Below are 13,547 nucleotides of genomic sequence, written 5' to 3'. Positions count from 1 at the left end.
ACACCTGCTTGGTCCCAGCTGAGGCAATGCCATCTCTGTTCTGGTATGTCATATATAAAATTTCACATTTCTGCTTTCTGACTCCCTCTTGACAGCTCATCCCATCTGTCCCCATTTTAAAATCTTCTTCCCTCCCTCTTTTTTCACTAGTTCTTCTGGTGTTGCCTCTCCCACCCACAATACAGCCTCATTTGTACCTGGTCTCTCCAAGCTTTTATGCAAAAGGATTAAATCATCATTTGAAACAGATCTAAGGGACATAACTGGGCACTGGAAACTTAAAATATTAACTAAATCAGCTGCTTCATGCTTTGGAAGTCGTTTTTCCTGCATTGCAGATGGGGGGTGAGTGCTTGTGCCGTTTCCCATCACTCTTCCTCTCTGTGTGAGCTGCAGGCAGAGGGCGTGCAGCATGCTGTTTGCTTGTGAAGAATAAAAGCGTGAGGTACGCCTTTTCTTCTCTGCAAGTTGGAAATCCAGGGGCTCTTTTATGTTGTGCTTGAAACACTTGAGTCAGGAGCTGAATTCTACCCACCTCCTCCAAACCTCTTTTCCACTGAGAGCACTGCCAGTAGCTGGATGGGCGCACGTGACAATTTTCAGGGAGGAACTGATGCACAGGTCTTGCATTCCTGAGTGGGAAGCACCACGTCCCAGAAAGGGCTCTTCCCCAGGTTCCTGCAAAGTGGTGGCTGCAGAGCCTCTCTGCGTGGAACCACTGGCCCCTGCCCATCAGATTTTGGCCTTCACAATCTCAAGGCTGGAGCAATGCAGGGTAACTGTAACCTGGGCAGGCCAAACGTGTTCTCTGCCCCCAAGAAGTAGCTCAGTCGTGCTTGGTGAAGGAAGAAGATGACTTTCAGCTGGGCTGACTATGACCCCACACAGTTAGTGAGCATCATCACACATTCTGCTACAGTTAAGAGACTGGGACTCAAACACAGTACAGGTTTTATTATTAAAAAATGCATAAAAACTAAAGACATGCTTCCCAGAGTTAGAGTCTATATGTACATCTGCACTTCCTAGGCAGCTGCAGGGAGCATAGCCTTCTGCCCTCACTGCAAAAGTGCACTGCACAGGTTTTTGTTACCCTTTGTTAGGTGTTATCTTCTCACCTGCATTTACAGCATTCCAGCTAAGTGAAGAGAAAACCCTGTACTGCCTGGGGTGTAAGATGGTAGAATTTGTATCTGTGACTGAGAAACCATATTGAATTTCTGGAGACACCTCTGGGACATCTCTGTTCAGTTGGAAACTTAACAGAAAGGGCCCATGCTCAAGCCTCAGGCTGAAATTCCCCTTCCCTAAGAAGAGTTCTCATAAGGGCTGAAGCTTGACCTGAATTTTATATTTAGACCCCGACTTTACAATAAGCAAAAACTGGGTATTGAAGGGTGGAGTGTTCTGATACCAAGTCTGCAATCTCATTTGACTTTTTGGTCCCACCTTTGCCAACTCAGTAAATGCTGACATTTGTGGTATTAGCTTGAGGAAGTGCAATGTGGAATCCTAAGAAATACTGCCAAGTTTTCAGTGCAGTGAAAATAAAAGAAATTAAGATCTAGCAAATATTTAGGATAAGTAGAGTAAGATGTAACTGCACTCCCTGGCTGGGAACCACTGCACAAAACAAATGCTGATTTACAGTAAAATATTAAATTATTAAAAACCACACAAGCACTTGCAGTTACAGGGAGTCAGACATGCTGATTGGAAAACAAAACAAAACCCAAAGAGCAAACCCATTAATTTTTCCCTGTCTAGAAGGCTGCAGTGATACTACTCCACATTTTATGTGACTTTTACAGCATGCCAAAAAGCCTCCTAAATAGGAAGGCCAGTGGTTCTCAAGCTTTTCATCACGAGGCCTCTCTCTTCAGAAAGAAATCTTCCAGTTGATCCCTCCCCTCAACACACATCTTCCTGAAATTGATTTCACATGTCACTGTAGCAGCTACAGTTCTTCATTATTTGAAGAAGACATAGGGCTAATAAAGAGAATGATAGAAATAATCAAACTTTGAAGCAAATGCTGAATCCTGCTCCTGCTGAAACTGAGCAAGTCATCATTCTGTATCTCAGTCTTCTTCCTCTCCTGGAGGGCAGCACTTAGCATTAATTAACACTGTTTCCCCATACTGCTGTAAAGTCCTCTCTACACTACTTCCTTTCCATTCCTTTGAAGTTGGATTCTGCCCTCACACAAGCCAGCTGCTCTCCCTCCCTTTGCATTTTAATGTCAGCTGCAAGTCTAGTCAGGCCTGAACTGGCATCAAACAGAAGAAAAAGAAAGACATAAAAAAAGATACATGGGGAGAAGAGGAATGCTGGATTTTCATTTTTTTTCTAATCTCTTTGCTCACCAAAATGTCTGAAACTCTTAAAAGAGCCCTGGACTGAGGAAGCAGCAAATGTCACTGCATGAAATGAGCCAGATGTTCAAATTCAGTGCTGGGTAGGAGCAGATCCGCTGATCAGTTTGAGAACCACTGAGGTAGGCAACAAGTCTAGGCAGTACTGCTGAGTGAGCACGAGGGGAATTTTGCCCTCTTGTCCTGAATGACAATATAAATACCCACTAGAGTTTTCAGGGGTACCAGTCCCAAAGTCATGCAGCCAGGATTGAAGACAACATCTACACAAGAGCAAACACTGACTGAACAGAAGGTGTATTCAGCTCTGCTCCAGCACTCAGTGAGAAGAAGCAGAGCACAGACTCCGACTGCCGCCTTAGCTCTGAACTCCTTTCAGCAGGATGTGGTCAACCTGTAACCCTACTGCCTCCCTCCCCAAATCCAAGGGGTTGTTGGGGTTGCAATTCTTCCAAGCTATTTGCCACTGCAGCCCACACAGGTGGTGAAAGCTACAGAAGCTGCCCAAGAGCCGTGGCCAGTGCTGTTCAAAGCTCTTCCAGATCCGGCACCAGAGCCCCAGGGGACAGCACCATGCTGCACACATCCAGTCCCAGGGAAGCAGAGTCACTGCTATGTACAGGCTAGCAACTCTTCTCTCCTTCTGTCTCTAGCTCATACAGAAGGCTTTTGTCCTCCCCTTCTTGTCCATCTGGATGCCTTTCACCCTCAGCATCATCTCCAAGGCACAAGGGGCTCATGATATAGCGATAGTCACTTGTGACAGCAGCAGCTGCCCCAGCAACAGTCTCCTCAGCATCCATGTTTCCAAAGGAGGCGTGCAGGGCAGGCTCACTTGCAGATGCCTCTTTGTCCTTCCCAATGTTGACATAGAGAGGATCTTGACTGGAAGAGAGTGTGGACATCCTCCCACGAATCATTTCCAGCTGGGAGCGGAGTACTCCAAAGCTGGGCCGTAGCTTGGGCTCAGGATGCCAACATCTGCACATGAGATCATAGCTGCAAAATAGAGGGAGACAAGAGCATTGAGAAGTGGAGCAGCCATGCCCTGCACCTCTGAAGAGGGGCCCTGGGCAGTGAAGTCTAAAAAACACAGACACTTCCCCGAAAAACTGTCAGCTTTGGCCTTGCACAGGTGATACAGCATGGATGGCCATTATGGGTGTAATTTCTTGTTTCTTCTCATTTTTAAGGGCATTCTCCCTTTGCTCAAAAATGTTATTTAGATGGTATCAAAAACCCAAAAGCCCTTTCAAAGCATGCTGAATTTCCTGGTAAAGCCCTTGTTCTGCTGTCTCTAGGGAGCTAGAATAGGACTTTGAGTGTGACATCACCTAGTAATAGCTTTTGAATTTATTCACAAAAAGCACCCTCACAGCCTCTGCCACAGCTGAAGCTGTCCCTCCAAATTCTAGTTCAAGAGCAGATAAATCACAGGAAGAAAACAAAGATCAAACTGCAGGAGGTGCATGTTATTTCCAGAGTATCCTTTCTTTCATGCCATGTTAACTCAACTCCCAGAGTAACGGAAGTGTGCTGCTGCTGCTGCCTGACAGATTGTCAACAGGACTGGAAAAAGGCACACTGGGTTTGTTTAGAGGGCTGTTAAAGAACAGGCAACAGCTTCAGTGCTGGAAGAGGGATGCTGAAATGGCCTTCAACTACAAAGGTGCCACCCCAGTGCAGAAGACAGGGCCATTACCAGGTCCCATCCTGCAGCCTTCCTCCTACAGTCAAACGCCAGCTACCTCAGCTCTGGTGCCCCAGGCCCAGCATGAGGAGACAGTCCCTGGCTCTGCTGGCCCATGCTCGGGCAAGGGGAGAGGAGCTCAGTGCCCTGTGCTCACAGCTCGGTGTCTGTGCTGGCTGCGCTCCCGCCGGCCGGGCCGTGGCTGGAGTGCTGCGCTGGAGCACGGCCAGAGCCATTGTCCTGCTCCTCTTTGTGCATCACCCACAAGACTGGCAGCTGCATTCCTATGCTGTTATTGTTGCCAGTTTTGCAGGGAACGGGAACAAAGCACAGTGCTGGCACTGAAAAACACTGCATACAAATGAACCTCAGTTGAACTTGTAAATGGAAAAAAAAAATCTGATGTGGCCTTTACTGGGAAATAAAGCATTTCATGATGGGTTTTATTTTACTTTTTGTATTCCTTGTGATCAGAATTACAAGACTGTTTCTGATCTCACACTACTTTTACAGAAAGCTTCTATGGTTCAGTTGTCTTAATCCTGATTTACATCCCTCACAAACAGTAGAAATGATTATAAATGCTGCAGATAAAACAGTAACTTCCAATTCTGTGCAACCAAATTAAATACTTGCTTTTACCTTTGCTGTCCATTGAATAATCCATTTGAAGGAAAGGTAGAAAAACACTGGCTGTACTGAATCAGCTCAAAGGTCCCTTTGCCCCAGTACCCTGTGCCTGACCAAGTCCAGTAGCAACACTTGGGGAAAGCATGTAAGCTGAGGGTGAGCATGTAGTGAGATTTTTCTGGTATATTCTCTCAGGTCTCAATAACCTGTAGCTCAAGCACCTCACAAAACAATGGTTGTACTTTTTCAATAGTTTTTGATGGATTTTTCTCCAGTGCCTATCTAGTAGGTTTGTGAGTATCTTCTCTACTTTCTGCATCTCTAACATCTTACAGCCATAAGCTCCACAACTTGGAACCAAAGCTCCTCAGAGCAGCCATGATGCAGATGTGTAATTAATTTAAGCAGTGATATAACTGTTTATGTTTATATTCAGTAAAAAATGAACTGTTGAGAAGATAAAAGTGTTCACCTTTAGTAACACGAGTAGAGATTATTCCCTATGTAGGAAAAAAGGAAAAGGTGAAAGCAACTACATGAAATAATCCACTATCAGAGCAGGAGGGAAGAGGGAGGAAAGAGGCCTTAGACCACTAAAATCAGTGCTTATAGTTATATCTTGCTTTGGGCACAACACACAGAGCCTTGCTTGGGCCATCAGTGAAATGATTTCATCTTGTCCAGGCAAGGCGAGTTTTACTTTGGGATAAGTTATGGTGACACTCCCTGGGGGATCCCAGCCCCATGTGAGGACACCAGGAATCTCCAACCACCACCCGTGGAAGAAGGGTTCCTGAGCAAACATTTCCTGTGATCTGCTGGCCAAGAGTGAACCCTTGGCAGCAGGATTAAGGCAGGAGCACAGGCTGCAGCCTGTGGCTGCCTGCTGCCCTGTGGACTATCTAGGTCCTTCCTCTAAGTCTGAAAATGTCTGCAACCAGAATCTTCAAGATTGTCCTGGATTTGTTCCTAGATGTAATTTAAGGTGGGACACTGATCTACACAACCTTAGTTTGTCCCACCTGCTCTCTTCTCTTTCAGCCTGCTATTTCTGAGAGTAGTAGATCAAAATTTGAAAACTGGGCCAAGCTTTGAACATGGAGGCCACTGCCTCTGCAATCCAGTTTCCTTGTAGTCTTGCTAGACTACCTCTCTATTCAGCTTTCAGGGTGTGCCATGGAACTCATCCCTTTGCTCAGATGTTGGCCTGAGAAGCCAGGGTTCAGTGGTTCTGGAAACACAATTAGAGTTCCACAAAGCCAAGAACTGCTAATGTTGACCCTGTTGAAACCATTGAGCCAAATTAGCTGCTTGTGTAGTTACCACAGGTTCCTGGGAGCTCTGCCAGCAAAGAATATCTAGTAGCTAACCCAGGGACTTTCTAGTGAATGGCTCTGTGTATTGGAAAGTGGAGAGATTCAGATCAGCATCTCAGCCAGCTGCCTCTGTTTCCTTCCAGCGAGCCAAATTTCTCAAAAAATCATGTCAGCAGGGTGAGGAAGTACTCACACATCTTCCAGGCACTCCGGGGGCTGCTTCAGCCTGTTGCCACTGATGAGGTAGTTGTAGATTTCTGCATTCTCAATGCCAGCATAAGGGGTTTGCCCTCGGGTCACAATCTCCCACATGGTCACCCCAAACGCCCACTGAAAGAGAACAGCATACAGAACAAGTGAACAGACCATTCCCTGCTCACTGGGCTTGCTTTCAGTATGCTCAGGCTGTGCTGGGTAATGTCATCTGAGCAGCAGTGATGCAAGGACTATCCAAATTCTATCTACAAAACAGAAATGACCCACCAGATGCTTCTGGTGCTGGCACATCATCTTAGGAGACAGCTGAAGGCCCTAGCCAGCCCCATCCTGCAGTGGAGCAGGGGAAGATTTGGAGCTACTCCTGTCTTCCACCTGCAGACCTTTCCTACTTATGTTCTTTAAGGTACGTGGTATCAATTTTTTGATTTCCAGATAGAAGAGTATTTTGGTTTGGGGCTCACAAATCAGTTTCTTAATTCATTTCACCAGATTCTGAGTTTCTAGTAATGTACAGATACAAGGGAAAGCAGAGTTTAGCCAATAAGCAGGGCAAGAACAAACCCCTTATGGCTCACATTCATTTCTGCTCTACACTGCACAGCTGTACTTGTACTTTTCAACTAAACTGCAAGGTTTGTGAGGTGCAAAAAGTTATTATTTTTATAAGCAAACCCCTGTCCAATGTTTGTTGTAAACTGGCTGAACTAGTGATCGCCAATCACTAAACCCAGTGTACAGTGGATGCAGCAATGGCTGGGCAACACAGCAGCCACATTACAAGGCACTCTTGGTTATCTCTTCAAGGACATCATGACAGGGATAACTGGAAAGGCAAGACCACAGGACTGAAGGACAAAACTAGTGTGTGAAAATAGATCAAAAGGCAGCAAGGAAGAGCAAAGATGGTATCAGAAAAAAAAATCCCAAAAGGAAAATAAGTAACAATTTCAGATGAATGGGTTTAGCCTTGCTCCCCAGGGGCAAAGATATGGGGAGTGTAAGCACTGACATATTCAGATCTACAGAGTTCCACCAATGCCTTCTGCAGCACAGAGCACTTTTCCTGCACTTGTGCCTAAGTGTGTGGGTCACACGCATTTCAAATGTCACCTTCAAACTGTCAGGCAGAAGAGAAAGGAAAATAAGAGAGAATAAGAGAGAGAAAACTGCATAAAGAGAGGAAAAGAAAGAGGAGAAGGGGAAAGATGAAGAAGAGGATGGGAATAAACACTGAAAAATAAAGGACAAAAGGACAACAAGAAGAAAACATCCATTAAACACTCATATATTTTTAGCCTTAAGTTCTGACATCATCCTTCAAACACAAGGTAACTCTCTTTCCTATCACCAGGGCCTTTTCCCACCCTCAGTGGGATTCCTCCACTCCAGCAGGAATACAAGTGGTCCCCAGTGCACTGGAGCAAACCTCACCACATCGCTGTGCGTTGTGTACAGATTATCTGCCAGGCTTTCCAGAGCCAGCCACTTCACTGGCAGCTTGGAGGCACACCCCTGGCGGTAGTAGTCTCCACTGTAGATTTTCTTAGAAAGTCCAAAGTCTGCAACACTCACGTTCATGTTCTCATCCAACCTATGGGAAAGTTTTCACAGATGAGGAAAGGAAAGCATTTATTGCCTACCTCAGACAAAAAAAACCCAAAAAACAAAAAACAAACAAAGGTATATAGCTCACCAAGTATTACACAAAAGGAGAACGATTTCATCTACTTGGTGACCAATGTGAAATAGCTTAGTGGTCTCAAACTAATTCCTTCAGACTAACAGGGAACTAATCATGACTAAGGAAGTAAGGAAGTGGCTAGGCTCAGATGGTCTAGACTCTTACACAAAGCAAACTCGGATACCTTCAGTTTCCAAGATTATCAGAGGACATCTGCAATGCTCACTGCTATCACCAAGGCCTGCACCCCATATTGGAAATCAAAAAAATCATAGGTTGATTGCCTAGACTGCCTGTTAAAACTGCTTGAACTGCTAGATCTGCAACAACTCTCCAAGCCTGGTTAATGGTCTGAATTGCTCTGTCACCCACTTAAACCTATACATGTTGGCAGACAGTCCAAGTAAAGGCCACAAACTTCTTGCTCTCAGGCCTCATAAAGAACTCACTGCTTCTCCAGAAGATGTGCTGAAATAGGCATTCAGCTTCCTCTGGAGGATGTCTACGAAAATAGAAAATCAGTCTGGGTTTCTCATAAATGCCAAAGCAGGCTAACCCCTCATTTTTCATCATAACTATCAGGCTCTTTGCCTGTACATGTGGACATTGAAATGCCTTTGGAAATCTGTGTCTCATTGTGGATTTTATTGGTTGTTGTGGTTTTGTTCAGAGGCAGAGTTCTGCTGTCACAATGAGCTGTTCCATACTCCATTCTCAGGGAAGAAGCAGAGTGGAAAGGATAAAAAAAGGACTTTTCTTTCCTTCAAAGCAGTCAAGGTAGTTTGGTGTCAAGAACAGTGAAGTGGGATCATATGGTGTGTTCACCATGCAAATATTTTTAGAGGCATTCTTCACAAGCTTTCAAGGAAACTACAGTTCTTATATCGTGATAATCAAGTCCTCAAAATAGATACCAGAAATACAGACTTCATCATACAATGGAAGTTCTTTTCTCCTAACACAGCCAAACTCATTCCCTCCTGCTGGTTGCTTTACATTGTGGAACAAATAGTCTTTGCTGACACACAACCAGTGGAGTGGCTAATTACAAACACATACTGTAATCAGCTCTGTGAAACTCTATCTGCAAACCAATGATAGAAATGTTCATTATAAAAAGGGCCTGTTTGAAAGATCAGTGGGACTTTAGGAGTTGCTCCCTGCTCCCAGCAGCACCACCACACACCCCACCACAATGACTATGGCTCCCCTATGTCTGTTGTCACTTAATGCAAGGATCAACATTCTGAGGCAGGACCCCTGACACTTCTGTCATGCAAAAGGTTTTTTATCCCTCCCTCACCCACTCTGATCTTTCTTTTCATTAAAAACTCATTAATCACTTACATGCAGTTCCGAGCTGCAAGGTCCCTGTGTATGAAATTTTTTGAGCTTAAGTACTCCATCCCGCTGGCAATGTCAATCATGAACTTGAGGAGTGTCTGAACAGGCAAGTTCTGTAAGAAATAACAGTTTAGGTTCTATTCCCAAAGGCTTGCAAGCACATATGACAAAATTGCAAGGTTTGTTGCCACTTTACAGAGCAGGGGTGGGGAATACAGGGAGGGGAGGGGATGGGATGGGATGGGATGGGATGGGATGGGATGGGATGGGATGGAGGAGCTGGTCCCCAGCATGCATGGAATGAAATACTTTAAGATCACATCTCACAACTTCCTCTAGTATTAAAATCCAATCACCTGCAAGTGCCTTTGGGACACAATTCTGAGCTGCTCCAAATACATTCTCTGAAAACCCCTAACACCCCAGAAGGAATTCTACAGTAGGACAGACTTACAAATGGGTTTTCCCCAATCCTTGACATCAGCAGAAAAGCATGGAGGTCTCCATGCTTCATGAAGGGCAGGATCACCATGGGAATTGGGAGACGGCCCTTGGGACGGCTTCGTAGGCTGACTCCTGGTGAGGACACACACAGGAAAGGGGTGTTAGCAAATAGATTATTCCCAGGAGGCATCTTACAGGCTGCTGTGCCTTCCTCTTACAGATCTGGAGGAAAATGTGCAGTTTTGGTGGGTAGATTCCATGCTCCAAGCTTCTGTGACTTTATGCCAGGTGGTAAGATGCCTCTAACCCTGTTTGCTTCAGAGGCTGTACTGAGAGCCTAGAACCTCTCAGCTCTTCTTGCAGAACCAACTATAAATGCTTCTAGGATCACTCCAGACCAGACAGCCCCAACCCCAGGCTCTGCAGAGCAATCTCCACATTATGGAAAATACCTGCATTCCAAAATGTCTACCCATGAATGTCTTGCTTCTTACTCAGTATTTTGGAAAGGCACAATCATCCTCCTATTTATAGCCTACCTGCCCACCTGTTCACATTTCACAGCAGTTCAGACACGTCTCAGCCAGCCAAAGTCTCCCTGATGCATTTGCAAGAGCCAAAGAACCAGCTTAAATAGGAGATGGCTGTTCCTGGTGTGTGAGGGCAGGCGTGGGGAGCATTGCACACACTCCAACCCCCTGGGGCCCAGGAAGGAGCAGTGCTGACCTGCACAGGATTCCAGGCAGCACAGAGGAGGCTGCAGCAGCACTGCTGGGGAGAGTGGTGCTGTGTGGGATAATGCAGGAGCAGGGGGTGCTCTGTGGCATGAGCAGCAGCGCTGCCTTACCAATCAGTTTGGTGACGTGAGGGTGGTCAAACTCCTTCATGCAGGCAGCCTCTCGCAGGAACTCCTCAATGTCAGTAGAGGTGAAGATGTCAGCTGGAAAAAGGGACTGTGAGTTTTCTTTCTTTGTAGGTGGCTCCAAGGTGCATTACAAATAATGATTGTCAAAAGCTTGTTCTTTGTGGCACAGCACATCTTCTCAGACCTATAGCTAGATAAGCCGTTTTACAACAAAGCAGAGCCTGACACTCTCTCCTGGGATGGGCAGCAGTAAGCACATATCAGGGACATCTGGTAAATTGGTTCTTGGTAAAGAACCACTGGTTAGCAGCTCTTTTCTGAGTAAGAACTTTCCTTGGAAGCTGTGCAAACCGTGTGAGGGTTAAAGATGTAAGAATTAATTAGGTAAAAGAACCTAAACTACAAATGTCAGGGAGAGGAGACGTCATGCAAATGAAAGAAAATGTTGAAACTGAGGAGATGGCAGAGCCTGTGACTGGCACAACAGGGCCCAATTAATCTCTGACAAGGAAGCCATGAAAGATAAATGCCTTTATGACTCTTAGCATGATTGAGCCTTGAAAGGCACTAGAGCTAAGATTTCTTAAATAACCACACTACTGGACAGCTTGGACCAAATTCAGCAGTGATGTACATCAGCAAAATTCTGAAGTAAATTATTTCTCATTGCTATGACTCCAGATTTATGGAAATATATCAATATAATCAAGAAGTATCCCAGTCGACTACTCCCACCACTGCTACTGCTGGATTTAGCAAGAGTCCTCCAGTCCTGCTGCAAGATCAGACTCAGACCTGTAGGAGAGTGTTCACATTATCTACTTCAGGCAAGTAATTTCAATATAATTCAGAAGACAAAAGAAGATTCCCTTTTTACAGTCAATGAAGAAAGGAAGGTTCCTCTGGAGGCTGACAGATTGTTCCTTAGATGCCTGAAGGGAGACATTCTGACTACACAAAAGCTTGCAAGCTGATTAGAATTATTGTTGAAGCTGGATAAAATGATACAAGTTACACTAGATGGTACTAAGTGTATTTAGTACAAGCTGTTATTCTGTGACAGCAAACTGGGCTCCAGAGATAAGTGAGTTTGACTGCTTTCAGTCAGTCACAGTTAATTTTTGCCTTACAGGCAAAAGGGATCAAATAACGTAGGTTAACATATATAAACACAGATATATGCACATTTCCTTTGATTTATACCTATCTCTTAATTGCTTTTCTTGTTACAGAGTTCTGCCTGTTAGTTGCCCTTGTTATGTACACTCACCAAATGGCAAATCAGAAGGGAGCTGGGACGCTCAGTCAAATGTGCTGACTGAGATGAGTTAGCTTGTCAGTGCATTCAGCCCAGACACTCTTCTGTTTATTCCAGGCTATGTGCTTGCAGGAATACTGTTCTTTCACTGCTGAATTATCAGGGCAAAGCAGACCTGTCTGAACTGCCTGTGCTACATGATGGAGTGGTTTTGGTTGCATTCACCACGTGCTATGTGCTGTAGAAGCAACTAGGTGGTATAGGTCCTTTCCTGAAGAGCTTCCACTACAAAAAGACTGACATGAAAGGGATGGGAGGCAACACGGGCAGAGTGGCTGAGTGGGAAGCTCAGAGAGAAATAAAGAGCACCAGGGGATATTTGCTGAGAATAGGACAGACAACATTTAATCTTTCCAAGCTTCTTTTCTTGAGTAATTCAGGTAGCCCTGCTCCCACATACCTTTCAGCATCTTCACTGCCACTTTCTGGAAAGAGCCATCATCTAGCTTCAGTAGTGCCTCTCGAACTGACCCAAACTCTCCTGCAAAATTATCAGAGTAGGCAGTGAGGGAACAGCTTCTTGTGAAGAAAGTATGATTCACAACAGGTTCACTTCAGGGGTCACTGGCAAAGAAGCTGAGTACCCATAAGAAATGCTCTGTTTTTCATTCTGCAGTTCCAGACAGCAGCTTTCAGCACATGTGTGTCTAGAAGAGATATCACTACCAGTAGACAGAGCTCACTGTGCTGGCAGTCCAGAAGGCAAAGGAAAATGAGAAGGGAAAAAAGCAATTCCTGACCAGACAGATGATGCAGAGACAGAGTTTAGGCTGGGCAGACATTTCTGGGGAAGCCAAATCATGAGGGATGAGTCTGAGTGAGGTTCTGTTCAGAGAGGAGGCTCTTTGCTGGAGCAGCAAGTGGATGGGATGGCTGAGGAAGCTCTTAGTATTGACAGCCATCAGAGCTGAGTGATAGTGCCAGGGCTCAACCATTTGAGACACAGTCAGCCTTATCTCACAAAACTCAGAGAATTACTTCTATGAATCACAGGTGACCAGAGAAAACAGAGTATCTACTTGTGTGTGAGTGATATGTTGATTCACAGAAGGCAGTATTTTGCCCAGGTGTGTTCTCTAATGAGTTAAGAGGAAATGCAACAGGCCAAAACCTCTTTCAAATATTTAGCCTAAAGAGGTTTTATACCACAGCCTAACAGCCTCTTTGCATTAGATCTGGCTCTAGATTTGCTCTCCCTAATTTTGTAACCCACCCACAGTGCATTAGTATGAGAAACTCTGACACTGAAAAGAAGGAAGCAAAATATGGCACTCAGGACAACTACCGCAGAAGCCTTATCTTCCCACTGGCTTTTCACCAGTGTCCTTCACCACTCTATGGCATGTGCTTACTTCACAAAAACCATGAGCAGTGGATCTGACCACAAATCAGGAAAATGGGAAGGAACAAAGGTATTTTGTGCTGCTCCCATACTATGGAGCTGTAGAGTCAGCAGAGCCCAAGACAATGCAGTTATGTCATCTTATAACATGTGACCTGGCGTTGTGGTAGTGGGGCTGACAGCACAGACCAGGTCTTGCCAGCTGGCATCCCCACACCAAGGCCATGCCCTGGGGCCCCTCTGCAGCCAATTTCAGTTTACCTGTCACGGGAGCAGCCCAAGAGGGTTGAAGTAGGATCCCAGAAACTGGCCAAGAGCTAACA

At 45.2% G+C, this 13,547-nt stretch overlaps 1 protein-coding gene across 3 annotated transcripts in view; it reads right to left on the bottom strand.

The window, feature by feature from the left end:
- Positions 1–934: 934 nt before the first annotated feature.
- The window catches only part of TYRO3 (TYRO3 protein tyrosine kinase), a 41,958-nt gene continuing 29,345 nt past the window's right edge, over positions 935–13,547 (bottom strand). For all 3 annotated transcript variants that reach the window (XM_054634778.2, XM_077180176.1, XM_077180177.1), the window contains 7 exons: positions 12,283–12,363; positions 10,547–10,639; positions 9,710–9,831; positions 9,259–9,368; positions 7,662–7,821; positions 6,205–6,341; positions 935–3,374 (listed from right to left, as the gene is read on the bottom strand). In XM_054634778.2, the coding sequence (XP_054490753.1) occupies positions 2,999–3,374; positions 6,205–6,341; positions 7,662–7,821; positions 9,259–9,368; positions 9,710–9,831; positions 10,547–10,639; positions 12,283–12,363 (1,079 nt within the window). In that variant the 3' untranslated portion in view covers positions 935–2,998. The remainder of the gene's footprint in view (positions 3,375–6,204; positions 6,342–7,661; positions 7,822–9,258; positions 9,369–9,709; positions 9,832–10,546; positions 10,640–12,282; positions 12,364–13,547) is intronic.

This window comes from Agelaius phoeniceus, chromosome 6 (genome assembly GCF_051311805.1).
Source record: "Agelaius phoeniceus isolate bAgePho1 chromosome 6, bAgePho1.hap1, whole genome shotgun sequence".
NCBI classification, from domain to species: Eukaryota; Metazoa; Chordata; class Aves; order Passeriformes; family Icteridae; genus Agelaius; species Agelaius phoeniceus.
Note: the sequence above shows the minus strand (reverse complement) of the source record. Positions and strands in the feature narration are given on the sequence as shown.